Consider the following 23,811-nt stretch of genomic DNA (forward strand, 5'->3'; position numbering starts at 1 on the left):
ACAGATTATATTTAGCAAACTCAAAGATATATTTAGCAGGAAGAGAAACTATTCAAGGCCTGACCTGCTTAAGCTAATATAATCTAATATTCCATACCAAAGTCATGATCCAATTAAACCATGGTGCTGTGGTGATGACAATGTACCAAGTAATGTCTTTACATCTCGGTAGCTAAAAGCCCTAAGAGATTTTTTATAGAAAATTGAACTCTGTGCCTATTTGAGATTCAATTAAGTCTAATATACTCACAGGTTGAGAGTACACACACCCGTTTTCAGGGCCCTTTGGGAAAAACTCAACGAGAAGCAACTGATAGAAAAAAGTTGTTCATAGAAAGTCAAAGAACTCTTGTAATTCCAGGTACAGTTTGATGATTGGTTCTTGAACTTTCCCCATTCCACCAGCTCTTTGGGAAATACAGAATATATATTTCATGTGCATGCATAATATAGTTGTTCATTTTATAATATGCTTCATCTCCCTGTGATTGTATTTTTTTCTTTAGCTTTTGCTAAAGATATCTTTGGAAATGTAATATTCCTTATTTCTTAGCATGAGAATGAGAAAACCTGAATTGATTTGAGATTCTGCTCTTTAGCAACTAAACTACCAAAATAAATAATTTTTCTTCTATAATATTCAACTCCACAACTTCAAAAAAAAAAAAAAAGAAAATCTCTTTAATTCATGAATACCTTGAACACTGAATAAAAATGCACATGTAAAGGAAACTGACATAAATTTTGACAACTACAGCTGCTCTGTGATAGGTCTATTTCAACTTTATCTCTCAGACTCGTTTTTGTTTCTGTTTTGTTTTGGGCTTGATTTGGCTTGATTTTTTTTTTTTCAATCCCCCCAAAAAACTCATGCTAGATAAAGTTTTCACTTACTATGATTTTTGTGAAAAAATCACAATTGTTTCCAGATGTTTTAATGCATATATTTTATTTTAAATAACTTATTTCTAAATTCAGCTATAGGAGGAGGAAAATCACTGGAGTGTGGAGAGAGTGGAGGATAGATATTGACATTTTTTTTTTCATCTTCATTAAAATAAATTAGCACCAGATTAAAACAGTAGCATTGATTAAATAGATAATAATCTTCAGATAATAAAAATTGGAGAAAAACATTTAAATTACTTTAAATGTAAAATTGTTTCCAGTGGCAACAATTTAGTATCTTTAACATTGTGTAGCATAAAACATTCTTTTGAATGTACAACTAAAAGATGCTCAATGAAAATAATCTGAAAGATGAAAACTAGTATCTCTCTATATCTCTATCAATTTGCCACCACTTTGACTACAGGAGATGATGAAGATATTTTCAAATGTTTTGTTGTTTGCATGCCTTTCTCTCAAATGCACATTCATATACCTTGGTTTTTTTTTTTTTTTTCTGTTTGAGAGACTTTTAGCTTTCTTGATTTATGAGACTACATGATAGACAACAAGTACAGAAAAGGATAGATATTTAAAAAAATATAATTTGTAATTATACAACCCAGCGTTATGTTGGGATATTTCCCTCAATTTTCCATTTCCTTCAACATCCCAAACATGTTGGGATATGTCCTTCAAGTGTGTGCTGCTGTTTTTAATCTCAGGGCTATTTTTAAATCAGTATATTCCAAAAATTTTCTCACTAGATTTTTCAAGTCATAATTTTATGTTGTATATATATATAATAATAAATATAGTTCTTACTATAACAGGCACTCTTCTAAAATGATTCTGAGAATTATTAACTTATTGAGTACTATGATTTATGTTTCTCCTTTCAAGTTTTTTTCTGAATATAAAGGGTTTCTTTAACATGTCATATAATCAATTATATCAATATTTTCTTTTGTACTTTTATCTTTTATAATCTTCCTTGGTGTGGTATTATTTCTCTCTGTACAAAATTCATTTATACAGCATTTTCTTTTTAAACACAAAATGATGCTTAATTCTTCAGTGACTTAAATTTAATTGAATCATTCATTGTGTTTGATAGGGAGCATCGTGGGATCCATGAGAATCAAGGGGGTTGTTTAGCAGAAAAATAAACATAGTATGTGAACACGAAACTGTGCATCTAGTTTGAAAAGATTTGTAATCTCCCCAATGTCCATTCAAAAACTACCTACAGATCAGCAGAATCCAGAATAAAACCAGTTGTTTTGAATTCTTTAATAGCTTGCTTTGTTCTGTTTTGTAGTCCTGGGGATTGAATTCACAACCTCACACGTTAGCCAAGTCTACCACTGAGCTATATTACCAGGCTCTAGTGTTTTATTTTCCTCTAAGTATCATTATCAAGGGTGAAATAGTTGCATATAACCAAGGCTAATGGTTTTGGTTGGGTTTCATCTTTACAATATGGAATGTGTAGCAAGGATGTACTGTGCTTTACGTGTGGTATTTGATATTGTAGATAGGGATCCAACTATAGTAGAATGGGTAGGAGCCAGAAATTCTGATTTTTACCCTACTTCTATCACTGGCTTAGTGAGCTGGGAAAAATCCTATTATATTCCTTTCCATCAAATCTGAATCTATAAAGGGTGTGTGTGCTAGTAGAAAAGTTGAAGAGTAGCAGAATTAACAATTTCTAAGATTTTTTCAATTTCTAAAAGATATATAAAACCAAAGTGGTACCAGGTTATATAACACTGTTTTTATTATCATTTTACCAAGATTTTTCATGCAGTTCAAAGAATAAAAGTCAAGTGTAAGAGTCAATGAGCCTTTACTAAAGTATACAGGTATACAATGCCACATTCAGAACCTGAAACATTTCCACCATCCAAAAAGTTTCTTCCTGTTCCCTTCCAGTAGATCCCCGATAGCCAATCATTGACTTGTTTTTTGTCAACAGAGATAAATTTTACCTGCTTTGATATTCATATAAATTGAATCAAACTGTATGTATCTCATAACTTTCATCCTTGTTACTTCCACATAAATTACATTTTATTTTTTATGTCAATGCAAGAATCAATAATTAATTCATGAGTCAGTAGCTTGTTTTGTTTTTTCTAAATTGATGTGCAGTTTTTCATTGCATAAGTATGCCACAGCTTTTCACAAACTCATTTCCCTGTGAAAAACATTAGTCAACTACTATGATGCATGAAGCTTCTAAAATATATCTGACCATCCCAATGCTATATCTGTCCATATTAATTTATCACAGTCTACTTAACCTTTTAGTTATTTACATAAATCTAATATAAGAAATTTATGTTAAAATTCCATTTCCCATTTTCAGGTCTTTTACTAGTGTTTTAAATATTTTGTATCTGCATTTGTAATAAAATGAAAATACAATATTATTACCTTTCTCTTAATAGTCAGTTGCCTTAAAGAGTAGAAACAAGAGTCTTATATATTTATCCCTGTAAGTACCATGTTGGTCATCTTCATTCCTTAGTATAGATCTGGAACCATTTCCTTAGGTCTAAAAATCTAAATATTTTTTATAGTGCAGATCTTAAACAAAAGTTTTCTCAGGTTCCATTTATTTGTTAAGTATGTTTATCCACTTTTACTTTTGAAGTATATTTTTCTGGATATACAAACCTGAATGGATGGTGTTTTGCTTTACTTTCACCACTGCCAGAGATGTCTTTTCACTATCTTCTGCCCTCCATTGTTCCTTTATAATTTTGTTTCTATAAGGTGTTTGATTATATTTCAAATATCTTTTCCACTAAATATAGAAATCTAGGCTGGCAGTGGTACTCTTATTCTGTTGATGCCGCCACAGATTGCTCCCCCACAGATATGCACACAGACACACAGGCTTTAAACAATACAAATTTGTGATCTTATAATCCTGTAGTTCAGAAGTCCGATAAGGACCGTTGTGGAGTAAAACTAAGGTACCAGCAGGGCTGTACTCTCTTCTGCAGCCACTGCAGGAGACTCTCTCTGTTTGCCCGGGTTTCTGAAGCCCAGCTGCCTTCTTCGTGGTTCCTTTCCTCCATCTTCAAAGCCAGCAACAGCCAGTGAAGTCCCTTTCATACAGCATCGCCCTGCCCTTCCTTTCTGCCTCCTTCTGTTAATTTGTATCTTTGTTATACAATTGTTTTTATTTTGTTTTATTTTGACCCTCTCAGATCATCCAAACTAATCTCCCAATTTTAAGGTGAGATTACTGACTCTAATTCCATCTACTATCTCAAACTCTTGTGTCATATAAGCTAAAGTGTTCACAAGTTGTGGGTATTAGATCCTAGACATCTTTAGGGACCATCATTATGCCTATTGTAAAATATAATTTGTCAAAGTCTACCTGTCTCCAAATCTACTGGTTCCAGTGAAACATAGAAATTTTACCCTCACTTATTTCTCTTTTCCTTCTCCATTTTTAATTATGGCAAATATCTCTTCTACATACATTAAAAATTACAATAAGCAGTGTGACAATTTTGTTTAAATTATCATACATAATGGAGACATTCCAAGTAAAAAAGAAATGAGGGGGGGAAGGGGATATGAGAGATGGTGGATGAGACAAACATCATTACCCTATGTACATGTATGATTACACAAGTGGTATGAATCTGCATGGTGCACAACCATAGAAACGAAAGGTTGTACCCTATTTGTGTACAATGACTCAAAATGCAGTGTGCATAAATAAAAAACAAATAAATAAAAAATATAGATATATGTAGAGATATTTACAAATATAAACAATTCTCTGATAGAATTTTTGAAGAATTTAGTTTATGACTCTCTTGATTGCAATTTGATCAAATATTTATTCTCAAGATTTTATTGCTATGGTATTGAAAACATTTAGTTTATTGTTTGTTGCACTATTATTAAAAGTTGCCTACAGACTCCATTTTTTCCATGAAAAAGGGTGGGTTCAGGTGGATGTATCCATCCAACACTAATTAAAAAAAAAAAATACACTGAAAATCACTGTAAATGGATTGAAGAGGAATCAAGGAGGGATGGGTGGAGTGTAGGGTGGGAAGTGGGGAGGAGGGACAGGAAGAGTGCTGGGGACTGAATTGGTATGGGTTGTGTTCCATGCTTTTGTGAAAACGTCAGGGTATATCCTGGAATAAAAGAGAAAAAAATTAAAGAAGAAAAGAATGTTTACAATTAACCCTATATTTCCTCACTCTATAGTCTTTCTTCTTTCTAATTATCCTGTGATTCCTTCTATTACAATTTACTTTTTGTTTAGAGGACATCAATTAGCAATCTTTCAGGGTAGTTCTCCTGGTCATTACTATTCTTTAACTTTCTTTCATCTGAGATTACCTTTATTTCATCTCCATTAATAAAGGATAAATTCAACTGGATATAGAAATCTGGGTTTAGAGGTTTTTGTGTTAGTTTTTCCTTCCCCCTGCCTACACTTGTAAAAAAACATTACACTCTTCCCATAAGCAACCTCACATGATATCTAAGCATGGTGTTCTACTCATTAATGCCAGATATTTCCAAGTAATCATTCAAATAAAGAAGTTCAAATGTTTGCGTTCACTTAAAAAACAGCTATGGAACATCACAGGCCATGCATGTATACCTGAAAAACCACTGAGCATCTGAAAAATATCTTTTTACAGGACCAATGCATACTATTCTCTCACTGCAATGGTGGAGTGCATATGTGTGCCCAGGCCCAAAAAGAGCAGGGATGCGATGCTGGGTCATGGACTTCAAAGAGGTGATTTTTTTTTTTTTTTCTGCACATTTAAAATGTACAGATTAGTCCTCTATTTAAGGGTCTACATTGAGAGTCACCGGTCAAAGGAGATATCTAGATGAACATTCTAGGCACAGGGGTCTTTCTTCATGAATTCTTATAAGGTTTGTCTTGTACTCTAACTCTCAGAATATTGACTCTGATATGTCTCCATGTGGATTTCTTGGGGTTTATGCTATTTGGTTTATAAACAGCTTCTTAAATGTGAAAGTTTGTTATGTTTGCCAAATTGGGGCAATTTTCATATTTTTTACCTTCATTTTTCTTGGTCTCTCTTCTTCTGATACTCAATATTATGAGTTTATATTTTTTTCATGTCACCTGTTCCTGAGGTTATTCATTTATTCTTTCAGTTCACTTCTCTCCATTGTTTATATGTGATAATTTCTATTGTTCTGTCTTCAAATTCTTCAATCTTTTCTACCATCTTCATTTTTTCTGTTGATCTAATGTATTGACATTTTAAAAAATGTTTCGGTCTTTACAATTTTCAGTTCTAAAATTTCCATATAATTCTTATTTATCTTCTATTTCTTCATTGGGTTATTCTATGTCTTCATTGTTTCCTATTTGTTCCTATGTTTTAAAATATTTTTCAAGCAAATTAATTGCTTGTTGAAACTTTTTTATCATAGTTGCTTTAACAATTTTGCCAGATAAAGTCCAATATCAGTGTCATCTTAGTGTTGGCATTGTGGGAGGCTAAATAATGTCCTTAAAGGAAATACATATCCTAATCATGAATCTAGGAATATCACTTTATGAGGTCAAAAGGGGCTTCCAAATGTGATTCAGGATTTCAAGAGTGATAATCCTGTATATCTGGGTAGGTTTGAATGTAATCATTCTTCCTCAAAGTCTCAGAAGCAAATCAACCTGCAAATACACTGATGTCAGATTTCTGACCTACAAAACTGTCACAATATATGTTTCATGTTTAAATCACCCAGTTTGTGGCACTTTATTGTGGCAGCCCAATAAAACATTTTATCTCACCAAAAGGAAACCCATTTCCCTCAGTTCCTAACAAGTAATGTGCTTTCTTTGTCTATGGATTTGCCTATTCTGGATATGAAATATCATGTTTCACAAATGGAATCAAAACATACATTTTTTGTGTGTCTGTTTCTTTCACTGAGCATATTTTCAAGGCCTGCTTATCCAATTCATTGTTTTGCATAAGGAAAGAAATCTTCTAGTCAGTGTCCCTGTAGAAGTGCCAACTTTTCTGTAAGGAGTAAAATTGTAGAACTGTTCCAACCTCTCATTTCAGAGAAAGATCAAGGTATTACTTTTTTCTAACTGAAATGACCACCATAGTTGTTTCATTTTTTGTTTTGTTTTCCCTCAAACTAAAGAGCAGCATTCTTTTAAAAAGTGAATTCTATAGTCACTGCTGTGAAAAAAATCTCAGGCAGTTTTATGTTTAGCAGAGAGTCTCCAATGTCCAAACAGACAAGGATTCCTACTTTGAGTGGTGACTGTGTGTCAATCTGACTGGACCTGGGGTGCTCAGATATTTGGTCAAACATGATTCTGGGTATGTCTGTGAGGGTGTTTCTAGAAAAATTAACATTTAAATTGACATACTAAAGCAAATTGTTCTCCCTATGTGGATGGGCCTCATCTAATCAACTAAATATCTGCATAAAACAGAAAGGCTAAAATGAAATTTAACCTAACTGGTTGGCTCTTCTGGTTCTCAGACCTTCAATCTTGTTGGGGGCTGTGCCATGAGGACTACACCAAGATGGCACCTGGCAGCCAGCCAGAAGTGGTTTTGATCACATGGGCAGTGAGGAGGTTGGTTAACATAAACACACTCAGGTGATTTATCATTGGCCATATTCAATTAAGTCCATGCACACAATGCGTGCACAAGTGTTCCTGAGTGCTCCTGCTCAGGCCTGCTCATTTTAACCTTCGCGGTGTTAGGGCAGCTGGCTCCTCGCCTGATCTCAACTGGCATGGCCCCGCCCTCCACCTCCTGGAGGGAATATAAGCGGGCAGTAGGCAGAAGGCAAGAAGAAGCAGCTAGCAGAAAGAAGAAGCAGCTAGAAGAAGCAGCTAGCAGAGAGAAGAAGCAGCAAGCAGTAAGCAGCAGACAGCAGCAGAAGGCAGATGGTAGAGCGGAGAACTGAGAACACATCTCTAGAACGTAGATCATAGATCGCAGTACGCGGGATGCACCACTAAGAAGCACCTCAGATAGTGATGATGGCAGTCAGTAGATGAGTGCAGAGAAAGCCAGTAGCTGCTCAGTCCAAGCAGCAAACCTCAGAACGAGAAGTTCCATGGATGCAGGCCCACTCAATGCTGAAAGCCTTTAGAGACTTCTTGGAGAGTCACTTAACACAAATTCAAATTCATATCCTGAAGAGTCTTGAGTCTAATACACCAACAATGGCAGCAGCAGAAAACTTGCTCGAGAGTAGAGTTTAGACATGCACACATACTGTGCATCTGCGCAAGTGCACACACACAAACTTGCACCCTGGGACCTTTTCTCTGCTTTATTTTCTTTGGAAGGATGCGGGTACTGATGATTGAACCCAAAACCCAAGCTTGCAGCACTGTGCTACAGTCCCCAGCTCTTTTGATTTTCTAATTTTGGGATAGTGTCTTGCTAATTTTCCCAGACTAACCTTGAACTTGGAATCCTCTTGCCTGTCTCCCGAGTACCTGGGATCGCAGGCTGGGATTTTAGGCATTTCCCACCACTCTAGGCCCTTCCACTTTTTTTCAGCTGGTACAGGAGTCTGTTGGACAGGGTCACCCATATTTGAGGGCACACCTTCCCCCACCTGACAATTGTCTCTGAAAACACCCTCATAGACACACCCAGAAGTGTGCCTTATCAGTTTTCTAGATGTCTCTCAATCAATTCAAATTGAAAACCAAGATTAACCATTACACTTTTGAATTTACATTTGACATCAAACCTTTAAAAATCATAGCTCAACCTCTTTAAAAACATACACAAACGATCGAGCATTAAGTTATGTATTATTTTGAAGTGCAAACAAAATATAACAGTTAATACTATACTCACTTGTGACACCAATTAACAATTGTTCTTTTGTTTTGAAATGTTAAAAATGTGGAAGCTTAGATGATTTCGGTAATTTCTCAGTTATCTCCAACATCCTTTTTGTCACTACATTCACCTTACTAACCCTATCAAATGATGAGATACTCATCAAAAGAGGTCACCTCCAGTTATACAGAAATGAAAACTGTTTTTTGTTTTTTGTTTTTTTTTTTTTTTTTTAGAATTCTTTCTAATAGTGTCACATTCCCTAACAACATTATCACAATGGTTTATATCCATCTAAGAGTAAATGGTTGGCATCGGTTTTGGACATGGAAGGAAAAAAAAAGAAAGCTAAATCTTGATTCTGATCAACTCTGACATATGTGGACAGGCAGGCCCAGGCACATTTAGAGAGTCAACATTAGGATTTTGTTTCTCTCCATACTTTTGCATACGTCAAAAGTGGCAAACTATCCATAGAACCTGTAGAAATTAAGGACAGAATAACCAAATTAAATCACTGAACCTAAAATTTTTAAACTAGATGTCGAAGCTTCTTTAAGTCAAACCTAATAAAGAAGAGTTGGTTTGTGGGCTACTTATCAATTACTTACAAATAGGCCACTAATTAGATGCAAGTTGCTGAAGGTCATGAATCATTAAATTCCAAAGAATAAGACAGAATGTCACAGGATCTACTCTGGTATCACAGTTAAGCTCACTGATTCCTTTGTTCATCATTTCTTCAACTAAGGATGACACTAGAATTTTCCTTGAAGAAAATTCAGGAAGAATGACAGAGGTTCTTCCAAGAACCCTTGCACCAATAGAGTGAGCTAATTTTATTCTTGTCACTAGAGTCACTTTTACTATGTAGCATGCAGAATTCAAAGACTCACAATCAATTTCTTCCCTCCTGAACCCATAGGCTGTTTTACCCATCACCAAGTGGGGTCTGTTTGCATCCCCCCCTTGAATGTGGACTGACCTTATAACATCATTCATAGACCAAAGCAGAAATAATACAGGGCCACTGATAGGGGACAGATGGACATGAGTCATAGGAACAAGAGTTTAAGGAAAGAATTCTATAAAATGGGCTCACTATGCTGACTCCCACATGTTTTCTCTCTTACACAGCAATTTATCTTTTTAAAATTAGTTTCTTGTGTATGTACACAGTGGTCAAATTTACTGTGATGTGTTCATATATGCACAGCAAAAGGATAAAAAGAGGGAAGGGAGCAGGGGGTGGGGAGAGGGAAAGGGAAGAAGAGGTACCGGGGATTGAATTAGAACAAGATAGAGTCCATGCTCTTATAATTATGTCGAAATGGTTTCTATTGTCATGTATAACTACAAAGAACCAATTTTTTTTTTTTTATAGAAAGTAATTTACCTGCATCTCTGCCTGTCTTAAGGCTATAGGTTATGTTACATTCCTCAGCAAGTACCTATTAATCTGTAGGAGAAAAGAAGGTCAGAGATGCTGATAAGAAAACAAGTTATCCTGAAGGGGGAGACTTTTGTGAAACTTACAGACCAGATTCCAGAATTCAGGGAGATGAGGATAATTATCCCTAATCATAAAATCTTTAAGAATGGGTTCTAATTAGAAAAATTAGAAACAGTCAGCATGGGCCAAAGTGACATAGAGTTGTCATGGCAGTGGGGTCTTGAAAGTCTTATGTCATCCTGCTGTCAGTATAAAATCAAAAAGTGGACCTGGGTAGGACTCTCTGAATGCTTCCGCAGGGCCCCAGTAAAACTCAGGAGAGGACCTACTCAGGAGAGGAGCAAGACCTCCCTCTCCTCTCTAAGAAGACCCACTCTCTCCTTTAAGACTATCAGCTTTTCCCTTTTCCTATCACTTGAAATAAACTGATGTCTGTTACCTTGAGCAACATGTCTGAAACCTTTCTGATTTGATCTCAAGAATAGGGGTTTAAGGGTGGGGGTCCTTTGTGCTACCCCAGAAGGTCCCAGTCCTATAATACCAATTTCAGGCCTAGGCTTAAGAGGCCTGACAGATTCTCCTTTCTCTGGGAATGCCAATTCTCATGGTATAAAGAAAATTGTGCAGTATTATTGAATTAGGCCGTGTGAAGAGGAAATGAGCAGTAAAACATGCTTGGAAAGCCTAATTTGGAAATTTAGATGAAAACAAAGAAATGAAAAGTCAAAATAATAATGAAAATGAAAATAATGTAAAATACATTTTTCTTGCCCTTACTCATTTAAGTATGGTTGTGTTATACCTGAAGAGAAGAGAATGACTCCAAGCTGTTCATGTGAAAGCCAAAGAAGCCTTTATTTAGCTGGCCAGCAGTGACCCCTGTAACACCTAAGGCAGTGGTGTAGGGCAAATCAAGCCATCCTTCCTTTGTTCTTAGTTCTTACAGGGAAAGTGACGTGTGAGTGGTGTGATTTCAGCAGTTAGGGATTTCAGCCAAGGCAAGCAAGCCAAGTTTACAGAAGCAGACAAGCAGACATGAGGGATTAGGGTTAGGCCTTGGTGCTGTTAGGGACTTCTCAACTTCCTCATTCTAAAGGTGTTTACATAAGTTCTGGGAATTGTTTGTTCCATTTCTGAGATGTGTTATTTTGGGGGAATCTTATTAGCTCTTGGGGGCTATAACAGTTGACTGTTTAAAGCGAATATAATGGTGTTCCTATGGTTTGAATATGGTTTGTCTCTCAAAGGTTCATGCACTGAAAGATTGGTCCCTGGTGTAATAATATTGAGAGGTGATGGATTTTAAGAGGTGGAGCCAAGTGGAATGTAATTGTGTCATGGGGACACTACTCTCATGAAGGGATTAATACTGGTCTTCAGGATTGAATTCATTCCTAAGAGAGTGGTGATACCACTGTTGACTGGTGACAAGTTCTGTTTCCTCAAATGTTGAAGTTTGAACATTAGAGAAGCATGCCAAGGCAAGCATAATAAGCAGGTTTTATTTAAAGGTAATAATACAGACTTCTCCGAGGAGGTGAAAGGGGGTCATGGCTCATGTTCTAGAGTCCCAGGAAGGGGGTGTACCCTACATATTTTATAGATTAGGGTCTTCTTTGTTCTATTCTTCCCTCTTATCTACCCTTACTGCCTATGTGATTAGGCCCAGAAGTTGCTGATGAGATAGCAAAAAAGGTGAGCAGCAGATGGCAGAGAGGAGGGCCAAATGGAGATTTAGGTATGGGCCCAGGGGACATTAATTAGCAATCCCGTTCCTGCAGAATTTTGGAAGGAGTAGTTAGGCAGGTAACCTTGGTGATCAAAAGGGCTCTGGAGACATCGACATTGCAATCTCCCAGGGTGCGGTCTCCAACTTCCAGATGCAGATAGCTTTCATAGCCTCCATTTCCTTGATTTGACCCAATTCCCTATTTCTATACTAACTGCCTGTCCTCAATTCTGACTTCAGTGGGATATTATAAAGTGAAAGCATTTCTACATGCAAACATTTCCATTTCTCTTGCCCACCATGTTGTGACCTATCCAGGAGGCATTGCCATAGACCAGCATTATGCTCTTTGGGCTTACCAGTCATCAGAAAGTCAGCAGCATGATTGAAATAAATCCCTGACTACTAACTGCTAGTAGTACCTCTGAAGGATCTGATATACTGGATCTTTAGTTAGCAGGGGGAAAATGAAATCAAGACTGGAACCAATTGCTGTTTTTTATAGGAGGGCCCTTTCCTGGTATGACTCTAATAGGAACAAAAAAATTGGTACCAGCAATTTTTCTCCCTCTCATCTCTTGCCTTTCATTCCTTCTCTAGTGCAACCTATACGTATAATTCAATAGTCCATGGCAAAGAAGGAATATAATTTACAGAGTTCCAGTCACAGAGTAAAAAAGGATGCAGAAGGTGTGTTTGGAGCTTAGAAACAATAGCTTAATGACTATGCCAGCAGGACTCTTATATTTTCAACATGCTAAATGAATTGTAAGCAGAAATTTCAAAGTGTTTTCAGTTTTATAACCTATGCTTCATTAAATCCCAATACTTAAATTGCAAAATTATTCATCTAAATAAATTCACTTTTGTAAAAGTGGTACTTTTGAAAATTTCAATTATCAGGAAAATGACTGTCAGCTCTAAAGACTTAACAGTTAAGTAGCATTCATATGGATTGCACATTATGGACAGTGATGGAAAAGAACATTTTAGTATGTCTTTGTTTTTACCAAATTTCAATTGAGCCAATAGTTGCATTAACTAGAGAAATTCCATTTGGGCTCTTTAGGTCATTGATTATTTCAGAAAATATTTAGTTTAGAAATATGTACTGAGAAAAATATGTGTGTGAATATGTATGTGTATATACACATACAGAAAGAGGGAAAGACAGAGAGATTGAAATTGGGGGGGATACATTTATTATGAGCATTTGACTCACAAAACTATGGAGGCTGAGAAATCATATGATGCCCTCTACAAGCTGGAGACCTAGGAAAGCTTTTGGTGTAATTTCAATTTGAGTCTACAGGCCTGAGAACCAGGGGAGCCAAGAATCAAATGTCATTCAAAGGACAGAAGAAGGGCCATGTCCTAATTCAAGACAACAAGCAGAAAGGGGAATAAAAGGGTGAATTCCTTCTTTTTTTTTTTTCATTCTATTCAGGTCATCAATTATTTAGATGAGGCTCAGTGACATTGGGGAAGGTAATATACTATGATGAATCAATCAATTCAAATGCTAATCTTACCCAGAAACACACTCACAGATAGACCTAAAAATAATGCTTAACGTGGGCACACCTTGGCTCAGTCAAGTTGACCCATAAAATTAAATAACACAAAATTAATTCATAAAAATTTTAAAAACTCTTGATCTGAATTCATGAGATGTTGTTTTGTTACATTTGTTAAAATAGAAAGCAAAGTCTACAAAATAGAAAAATTATAAGTAAAAAAAAGAATACATTCTTAGGCTATACAACATTATGTTTCTAATATAGTTCCCATGATAATAACTGGGATCCTTACTAAGTGAATAAATTTTTTTAGTAAACATTTTAGAATCAGTTTAATTGCTAAGTGTCATTTAAAACCAAGTTATAGTAAATACTGGACCTTTAATATTTTTATTTGAGATGGATAACAAATGAACTGCAAAAATATCCAAATATACAACAATTAACAATACTTAATTTCTTTTGGTAAATTTTTAGAAAGAAAAGTTCAGCAAATAAATTCATTCTAAATATGTTAATTAGCACATTGGTTTTAAACTATGTTTTTCAATGTTAGAGACTTAATACAACCTATATTCCACCCTCATTCTTTGAAAGACTATAGTACCTCACAATATCATTCATATCAAAAACAAAAATTAGATATGTAGACAGACAGATGGATAGATGGAGTAAAGTTTCTTGATTGTTGTAAACTTCTGAATTTCTTGTCTTGGCCATAAATACAAGACAGAGAGACAGGACAATTAAGTATGAATGTTTTATCTTAAGAGAGAGACTGGAAAATGTCACTATATTTACTGCACATTAATAAAATGTATCATCCTGGATATATAAATTCATGATAAGTCTGAGAACGGAGTATATCCTCTTGAAAGGAAGGGGATAAATCGGAAAATATGCATATTACATCTACGTTGAAAACTTAATTATCAGTGAGCTCCTTTTGGAACATTTGCTAAGAGTCCCTACAGTAATTGATCCGAACTTTTCTTTGTTACTTTTATTTCTTTTTAGAAATATATCATCCTTTCTTTAAGATTTTTTTTTAATTCATTGAAAGCCAACATAACCAGGAAATTGGGCTCTTCCACTGAAGACACTTATCAAACAGACTGTTTCAAATTGCCTTTGGCTTGGAGAGAGAGATAGCCAGTTTCAGTTAAAATGCTATTTATTTTGAAAGGAAATATTCTTTTTATAATCCTGATCCAAAATCATTTATCAGACTTAGAAAATGTATCCTTAATACAAGTTGGCACCACTATTTTACTTTAACAATGTTTTTTGAAGACATTATTATGAATATATATATATATACATATATGCAGCACTCAAAAATATTTGGTCCTACCATTTATCACCAAATAGATTTCAAGTTGAACAAGCAGATTCTTCATGAGTATACATATACAACATTTTTCTGCTTCCTAAAAAGATAAAGCCCAGGTACAAACTTGTATAAATTATGTCTCTAAATTCATCTCAATAATGATCCATCTTAGAGCTAAGACTTGCTAACAAATCCTTATTTTATTCATGAAACAGGTGGCTCAGTATTGAGTATAAATTTGAGTAGAATGAAATATCATAGGAATGAAATATCTAAAATGAAATATCAAACTGAATCCAATTGGACATCAAAATTCCTTTCTATATTTACCTGACAGAAGGAATTTTCCCTATTCTGTTACTTCTCTAATGCTTTCAAGCAGATTTTCTTACTGTACATTATTTTTTGCATTTTATATTACTTTTGTAGTTATTCACAATGGAAGGAATGATATGTCTGTCATGCTGACAGCAGGAGTCTTCTGAGATATTTCTTTCAATATTTCACCCTCCCCTCTCTGCTCCTTCTCTGTAACTATTATCAATAGTTGATTTATATATTGAATTGATTTTCAAATTCTATTACTCTTTCCTTCATTCTTTTTTAAATGATTCTAATTACCAGGGAGATTCAACAATTTTATTATTGAACCTGTACATTCATTCTCCCTCCCTCTCTCCACTGACATGATATGCACATCCTTTTATGTATAATTTTCTAATTTATTTTTTGCATTTTCAAATATTTATTCCCTTTTTATAGGTGTAATCTCTTTACAAGGACAATTTTTAGTTTTCTTTGTCATTTTAGTCATCCTTATGAATTATAATTTTAAAAATGCTTACATCTTAAGTTTAATGAATATTAATAGGTATACATGCATATAATTACCATTTCAGTTATAATATAGAACATTATCATCATATGGGAAAGTTTCTTCGTGTGCCGTTGAAATTGTTCCCGTTTCATGTATAATTCGAGAACATAACTGATTTGTTCTTTATATGTATGTACAACAATTAGTTTATCCATTTGTCTATGTGTAACATTCAGGTTATATCCAGTTTGTAATTTTATGAATAAAGTAAATATAATCACTCTTGAGGGCATCAATTTATAGAAATGTTTTCATTTCTCAAGTAAATACTCAGGAGTTGAATTGCTGGGTCCTAGAGAAAGTAGGTGTATGCTTAAAACTTAATTAGAAGTTAGAAAACTTTTCCAAGGAAGTAATAGTATTTTATACTGATATTTACAATGCATGAAAATCCCAATGGAACCACATCCTTGCCAATGTCTCACATTACCAATATTTTCTTTTTATTTTTATAATTCAAGTGATGTAAAATAGTACCTTAAAAGGTTTTTTTCATTTTTTAATTTACAGATAAAATTGTATATATTTATTGCATAACAACTAATGTTTTGAAGCATTATACATCATGAAATGATTAAATGTAACCAATTAACATATGCGTTATCTTAGTTTTAATGTGAATTGCCTTGATGATTAATAATTTTGAAAATCTGTCAATGAGCTACTTAATCACCTACACAAATTCTTGAATTAAGTGAATATTCATGTCTTTTTCCCATTTTTTCAAAAAGTGTAGTCATTAGCTTTATAGATTACATATACAAGTACTTTTAAATATAAATATTTAACAAATATTTTCCCATTTTGTGTTTTGCTTATTTTTTCTTGAGATATTTAAAGAGTAGATTTGTAGTTTATTAAATCCAATTGATCAATTTTTTCTTTTATACAGTCTGAAAATCTCTGATTTAAAATCATAATGTTTAGTCCACATATTAGTGGGATTATTGTTATAACAGGGCATACAGGTCACTAAAGTCCTATTTTGTTTTTCTTCAGTCTTTTATTTGCTTTTCTTCTGATTGAATTACTGATTAGGTAATTATACAAACTCTATATATGACTGGATACTGCATTTTGATCTATATTTTTCATTTTTTGAAACTTTACTCCAATTTGCTATTAAACCTATTGTAAAATTCAAACTTCATCTTCTTGAATTTTATAATTTCTCTTCCTCCGTAAGAGTTTTTATGTGTTTATTCATTGACATCATATTTTCTATTATCTTTAAACATTTTTATGATACTCTTTGAAAATTTATCTGCTTAGTCTAACATCTAGGTCATCTTTCTGTTCCCTACATATTTTTTTCCCTTGGCTATGAATCAAAATTTCCTGCTTCTTTGGGGGTTTAGTATGATTTAAATGATATTTTGGACATTTTAACTGAAATATTATGTAGGATACAGTCTGTTATCTTTCTTGCAGAATGTTGAATTTTTTTTCCTAGACAACTAATGACTGATCTTCTTAAACAAATGTAGACTTAATTTTATGTCGAGGTACGTTGAATTCGTAAAAAATGTGAGATGCTTACTAAGTTCCTCTAACTTGTTGGGGTTCAAACTCCAAGTCCTTGCTACCCCACATTTCTTGTTGTGGTTGTTTTAATGTTTAGGGTGGATCTAAACTTGACTTTATTACAGGGCATGGGCCTTAATCCACTGGCATTTTCTTTCTGACATGTCCTTTAAGTGCCCAGGTTTTAGCAAGGTCTTTCTACTCTGCCTGTGCTGTAACTCAAATATCTAATATTGTTGATGAATTTCTGTTTATTTTGTTCTCCTCTCAACACAAAAGCAATTGAAAACTTCAAGATATCTTCTCTGGGAAAATCACAAGCCCATCCTCAACCAAGTCTTTGGAGCTGGCTGCGCCTTCTCTTCTCCTCCATCCTGGTTGCTCAGCTATTTGCTAGTGATTGCACATTCCACCTGCTTTTCTTGTCAAGGTTCTGATTTCTCTCTTCTCAGCTCAGAATGACAACCATGCTATGTCCAAATTTTCCCTTTCTGCACAATTAGTAAATAGTCCCCAGACAGAGAGTTATGTGAATACATGGCATGAACATGAGTCCCCTTTGCTCAGAGATTGCAATTTTGAGTACCTGTTGTCTTGTACTTAAAAGTAGTTGTCTCATACGAAAATTAATTACATTATCTACAACTAGGAAGGCTATGTTCAGTGATTAGGTTGAACAATATTGGTGTTTATATGATTCTACAATGATCAAATGCTTCCATGTCCACCTATATCCACATATAGAAATAATTGACAATGAATTAGTATAATGAATTTTTGGGGAAAATTTCATTAGTTGGAAAAAGACAACACAACAGAAAAAAGAGCAAAATATTATAAAAGGTAATTCACATGAAAGAAAATAGTCAACACTTTAAAAATATTTTTATTAACAACAAGGGAAATGCATATTTTATAAAAGGACTATAGGGAAAGTGTCCTAATCCTGATAAACTATCAACCACACAGATTTTCTGTGCTAACAGAGCAGAAACATTATTTTGAGCATTATCACATCATCACTTTCAGTTCAGTTGACCAGCAGATTCTATCTGTGGCAGACAAAAAGATAGAAATAAAAGACTGGGTGTCTCTGCTCATGCCACTGTGAGAAAAGGACACAATAATCAGTGAACAGTACATTTGGAATGGGATTTCGCCTCTTCATTTGCCAAGTTTATAAACAGAATGTCTCAATAATGTAAAAGTCTTGGCACAAGATTGCATATTTTCGGAGGGGAAAACATTTTATGGAACTATCCTAGCTAAAAAGGATGTACAATATTTCATGTTTACAGTCAAGATAATGCAACTTATTTTACCTTCAAAGTGTAAGAATTGCATGAATATTACATACAGGTTTTTTAGAAATTATAAATCCTACACATATTATTCTGTGTGATAGTTTGAAGTTTGAGTATCTTCCAAAGTTCCACATGTTGAAAGTGGAACTTTTAGCACCCAGGGTAGTGCTCTTGGAAAGTGGGAGGACCTTTAGGGTATGAGGCCTTGTGGGAGGTTCTTAGGATATTTGGTATATGATTTTGAAGAGGATTATGGATACTGGCTCTTTCATTTTTATTTTTCTTTCTCTCTATAAGCAGTTTGTTGTTCCATATGCTCCCAGTCATTGTCATCCAGCATCCCTACCAGAGACTTAAAAGCAAAGAATCTCTCTAGTCATGTAATAGACGCTTTAAAATTCTGATCAAACTAAACCTTTAACCTTTATAATTAATTATCTCAGATATTTTTCTATAAGTGACAGAAAGTTGCCTTTCACTTTCTAATGTAGTCAAGGATGATATGTATATTTGCATTGGTCGACAAGTATTAATTAAACAGAGTTTTCATGTCAAAACACTTTCTCCTTGTATAATTAGACTGCATTCCTGGACATCTCTTTTTAAACTAAGGCTCTGCAAAATTTTCCTCTAAAAGGATAAACAATAAATACTTTAGGCTTTGAGAACCAGATGACTTCTGTTGTAACTGCCCAACTTTTGTGTTAGTGTGAAAGCAGCCATCAATGAAACCTAAGTAAAAGGGCATGCCTGTGTTCCAATAAATTTTGTTTATAGAAACAGGGAGCAGTAAAGTCAGTAGGGTATTATTATCTTCATTTCATTAGGAAATAGGATCTCAGTTTAAGTGACTTAAACTTGTATAACTTCAAAGTAAGAGCCATTCCTTTAATCCATATGTTAACATGTCCTGACATATTATTTGAAAGCATGATTAAGGTTTATTTCTCCATGAGTCATTATCTTCTCTAACTGCTATTTACTATTCACTTATTCTACATAACTTTCAAAATTATAATTCCTTTTACATTTGAAACAATTGGAAATTGGGTATTTTAAACAATACATTACACACATTGTCATTTTATGCATCTCACTACATTAAGCTTGCCACATTAAGACAACATAATAATGGACATTTGCATGAACTAAAGGTCCAATCAGCAAGCTTCTACTAAATATCTGGTCTCATAGGAGCCATGCTCAGAGCTGTAGGAGAGTCAGATAGTAGTGAATCATGCCCTGCCTTAAATAGATCATGCCCTAATAAGATAATCCATAAACACAAATAAGGATAATGAAGGCAAAATGAGGTCAGAGAATTATGGACAAGTCCTGTAAAGTAACAAATTGGAGAAATTACTTTCTTCTGAGATGATTTTTTTACAAAATAAATGCTTTATCATATACACTTGATCTGGGTCAAAATGTCTTGTGACAAATAGAGAAGAAAGTGGAGATGATATTCCAGGTAAGCAAAAGAGAAAAAAACAAGGCAAGGAAGTAAGAAATTAGTAATAGTTTCTGATTTATGTAGGATATTATTGCATGAGAACAAATCACAGGAATCCTTGGATAACATGCTAATGATAGCAAAGGCATCTTGTCTGGTAAAGAATTAGGGTCAGGGAAGGTATTTGGGCAAAGGAATGACAAATTGAGAGGTTCCATTGAGGAAGTACTTTATAGTTATAATATAAAACATATACTAGAGACAAAATGGATTAGAGAGATGAAAATGAGATTAAAAAAGTCATCCACTTATCAGGAAAAAACATCCAACCTTTGAGTTTTTGGGATTGACTTTTTTTTTTTTTTCAATTTTTTTAATATAAAAGGTAAAACTATTATTAATAATCCCCACTTTGAACCAAAAGAAAGCCTCTTGAAGCCTTCTTTTAATGAAATATAAATCTGAATTATTTGTGGGGAAAAAAATATAGGTTTAGGTGGAAGAACTCCAAGGAAACAGTAAGTCATTGACAGCAACAGACACTGGGGACAGGACGGGATGGGTGTTCACCCTCACCAGTTCCTACACTAAACCCTGGCATCTTGGTCTGAGTATAGATAATACTGCATTTTGTACCATCACATGCCACTTACTCTTGTCCAGGTCAGTCTACATACTCTTAACCCTTCTCTTAGAAACACTTTTGAAACAACACCCATTGTTATGTTTCAAATATAAACCACACATATATTAGAACAGATTTTATCTTTAACAAAAAAAGTGCTTAAAACCATCCAATGCAATTGTTTTTCACTTCATTTTTAACCAATAAAATCAAACTCATTTAGGTTTACGAATAATACTGAAAAAATAATCTGATTCTCTTACATTCAAAATAATATGCCTTCATTCCCAACTCTCCTTTATATTAACTGACTCACTGCAGTGTCTTCATGAGTTGAGCTCATTTGGAAAATATAGAAGGTACAAATATATAGAACTTTTATGATAAAAAAAACTTTTGAATATAAAAATGCTTTCTATGTTTCAAAATAACACTTTTAGATTTTCCTTTGAGTTTTGGGCTTAGTGACTAACCCATTAAGACCCAAGGTTTTGTTGTTGTTTTAAATAACAAAGGTAGTAACATGGTTTAAATACAAAGTTATACAAGAACCACTCAAGTCTGTGGATCATCCCCACAGAAAGTTCAGTTTCTTGCTAAGAAAACCCCTAAATATTTCAGTCATTACATAAAATTCCATTATCAAAAACTAGTTTAAGATAGAAATCTACAAGATAGAAATCTATGCATCTTAATGATTGCCAGAATTGCCCAGCATAGCTTCAGTAAAATAGAGAATTGTCTAAAAAATACAATCTCCAAAATGTGTGCAAGTACTGCAAACTGGACAGACCAGGGCTGGGCAACAGCCTCACACCCAGTCCTCGTTCTTCTGCACCTTCCCCAGGTCCCAAGCCCCCGCGGCGACCTCGTGCTCTGTGTTTTTCCTTCCGCATGCCACTATTCACACTGCACCGCGTGCTGTGATGGATCTCGGTGCAGGTGGGTGTCCAGGAGAAAGTACGAGTTAGGCACGCACTTTGTTTTAGCTGTAAACGCTTCACATGATGGGTCCCCATAAGAAGGTCAGGGAGCTTAGATGAGCCTGGAGCTTTTCAGGAACTGAATGAGAACTCGGTACACAAAGGTGTACTGGCAGAGGGTCTGCACCAGCATCATCCGCTGTTGCCTCAGCATGTCCAGCACTCTCGGGATGTCCAGCACCTCATTGTGTTCCAGACAAGCAATCATGATCTCTGACAGAATGACAACACCAGTTCTTCCTACGCCAGCACTGCAGTGGACCAGCAGTGGAGGGTTGGGGCTTTTTGGTTCACTTGTACTGTTTGTATGACGTCGAACAGACTGGATCTCTTCAAGGTATGATAAAAATCCCTTGAGGTCTTCAGGACAGCCATGCTCAGGCCAGTCTGTGTACTGGAGATGCCAAACTGTCCTCTCCTGCCCCGTGAGAAGGTGCTTCATCTTCAAGCCTGTGGTGGCATAGCAGCCAGAGTCTGTGCGGAACCGGGTTGTGATCTTAAACCTTCCATAGGTGACAGTGTTGTGCCTGGAACCAAGTCGTGGCCAATATCTAAAGCTCTTCTCCCTTCCACCTTCCTCTTCTGCTGTCACCATTGCTATAATTGCAATTCCCTGTTCCCATACCATCTGCCAAAAATCCTGACAGGTATTCTGTAACGGTCCCTGTGTGGCAATATAATCCCATTCAATTCCACTGACAGAGACCTTGATATGTGATGCATTGATGTAACCAGTGTTGTTCTCCTTGGTTGGGACAAGCTCCACTCTTGCATCGTCATAGGGAAGGACATCCTGGAATCGATTTCTTTCTGCATTTTCAGGGAGTCGGGCTATTGAGCACTCTCCATCAACTAGCCGCTTTTTAAGAATTCTTTCATATTCTGTGAATACCATTCCCTGTTCTAACCGCTGTTCCAGAATTTTACACCTTTCATCATTTGTCGCTCTGGTGGATACTTCCTTTCCTTCATCAGGCAGAGGCAGTCGAGACAAGGAGAGTCCATTGAGGGCAGCCAATTTAAGGGGACCAATTTTTTTTGCATCTACTCGAGTCTTTTTCATTCCCCCCAGGGGCGGGAGCCCTTGCACCGCGTTCTTCTTCCCAGAGAGCAGATTCGACACCGGCCTCTTCTTCAGAGAGTCCCTCCTGGCGCGGTAGCGCCCCGACGTGGTCAGGTCGGACTCGGACATGGAGGGCGTCAGCAGCCCGTCCCGTCGGGGCCGCCGGGCTTCCGCGGTCGCGTGGACCGGGCCGCCTTCCCTCGCCCTCTGCTCTGCCTCTGCCCCGTGGGGCTTGGGCTCGAAGATGTGCAGGGGTCCGGGCAGCGGGGCGCCAGGCGCGCAGGGGCAGCCGGGCGGCGGCTCGTGGGCAAAGGCGGCGGGCTGCCCGGGCTCGCGCCGCGCCGGGAGGGCCCGCGCGCCGTCCTCCTCGGGCTCCTCCTCCTCCTCGCTGCTGTGTATCAGCATGGTGGCGTCCGAGAGAGACTTCTTGTGGCCATAGCTCACGCCTTCCTGCTCGTCGGGCTCCTCGGGCTTGGTCCGCTCGGCGAGGACGCCGGCCTGGGCCTGCGGGCGCGGCGCCACGTCGGCCGCCGAGGCCGACAGGGTCCGCTCCTTGAGCCGCAGGCCTTCGAGGCCGTGCGTGAGCCCCGCGATCTCGATGCTGTTCCTCTTCTGCAGCTGCGCGTGCCGGGCGGCCGTCAGGGGCTCGCTGACCTCCTGCAGGGAATGGGCCACCGGCAAGCTGTCCTCCTGGAACGTCTGCACCGAGTGGTGGACGCGCCTGGTGATGAGGTCCGGGTTGCTACTGCTTATGTAGAGGTGGCGCGACAGGTCGGGGGTGCTGTTGGCGGGCCTCGGGTACGGGTAGGGCGGGGGCGGGCGGTACACCTGGGTTTTCATGATGTTGGGAGCCGGGTACTCCTGCGCGTGCAGCTGCACGTTGGTCAGCTCCGGCACGCTGACAGCGCCCACCACCGGCCGCCTCTCGGCAGGGTAGGGGTAGGGAGACTGGCTGTGGAAACTGTAGTTCAAGTTGAACGGGTAGTGGGCCGACTGCGGAGAGGCGAAGTGCGCGTGCTCCCGAATTTCGGGCTGGCTGTAGACCAGGGCATCTGGCCTGCTGTATGCATAGGAATTGCCAATGTTGAGGTTTCTCAGCGAGTGGCTCTGCCTGTCGGCATGCACCAGGCCTCTGTTGAGCTGCTTCATCACAGTCTCGTAGTCTGGGGTGGGGCGGTAGGACGGGGG

General features: G+C 36.7%; 1 protein-coding gene across 1 annotated transcript in view; it reads right to left on the reverse strand.

The window, feature by feature from the left end:
- The window catches only part of LOC306659751 (tyrosine-protein phosphatase non-receptor type 21-like), a 355,478-nt gene that overhangs the window by 330,045 nt on the left and 1,622 nt on the right, over window positions 1–23,811 (reverse strand). The window contains 1 exon segment of the mRNA XM_079137491.1: window positions 20,494–23,811. Coding sequence (XP_078993617.1) covers window positions 21,613–23,811 — 2,199 coding nt within the window. The 3' untranslated portion in view covers window positions 20,494–21,612.

This window comes from Sciurus vulgaris (assembly GCF_902686455.1).
Source record: "Sciurus vulgaris genome assembly, chromosome: 4".
Classification (NCBI taxonomy): domain Eukaryota; kingdom Metazoa; phylum Chordata; class Mammalia; order Rodentia; family Sciuridae; genus Sciurus; species Sciurus vulgaris.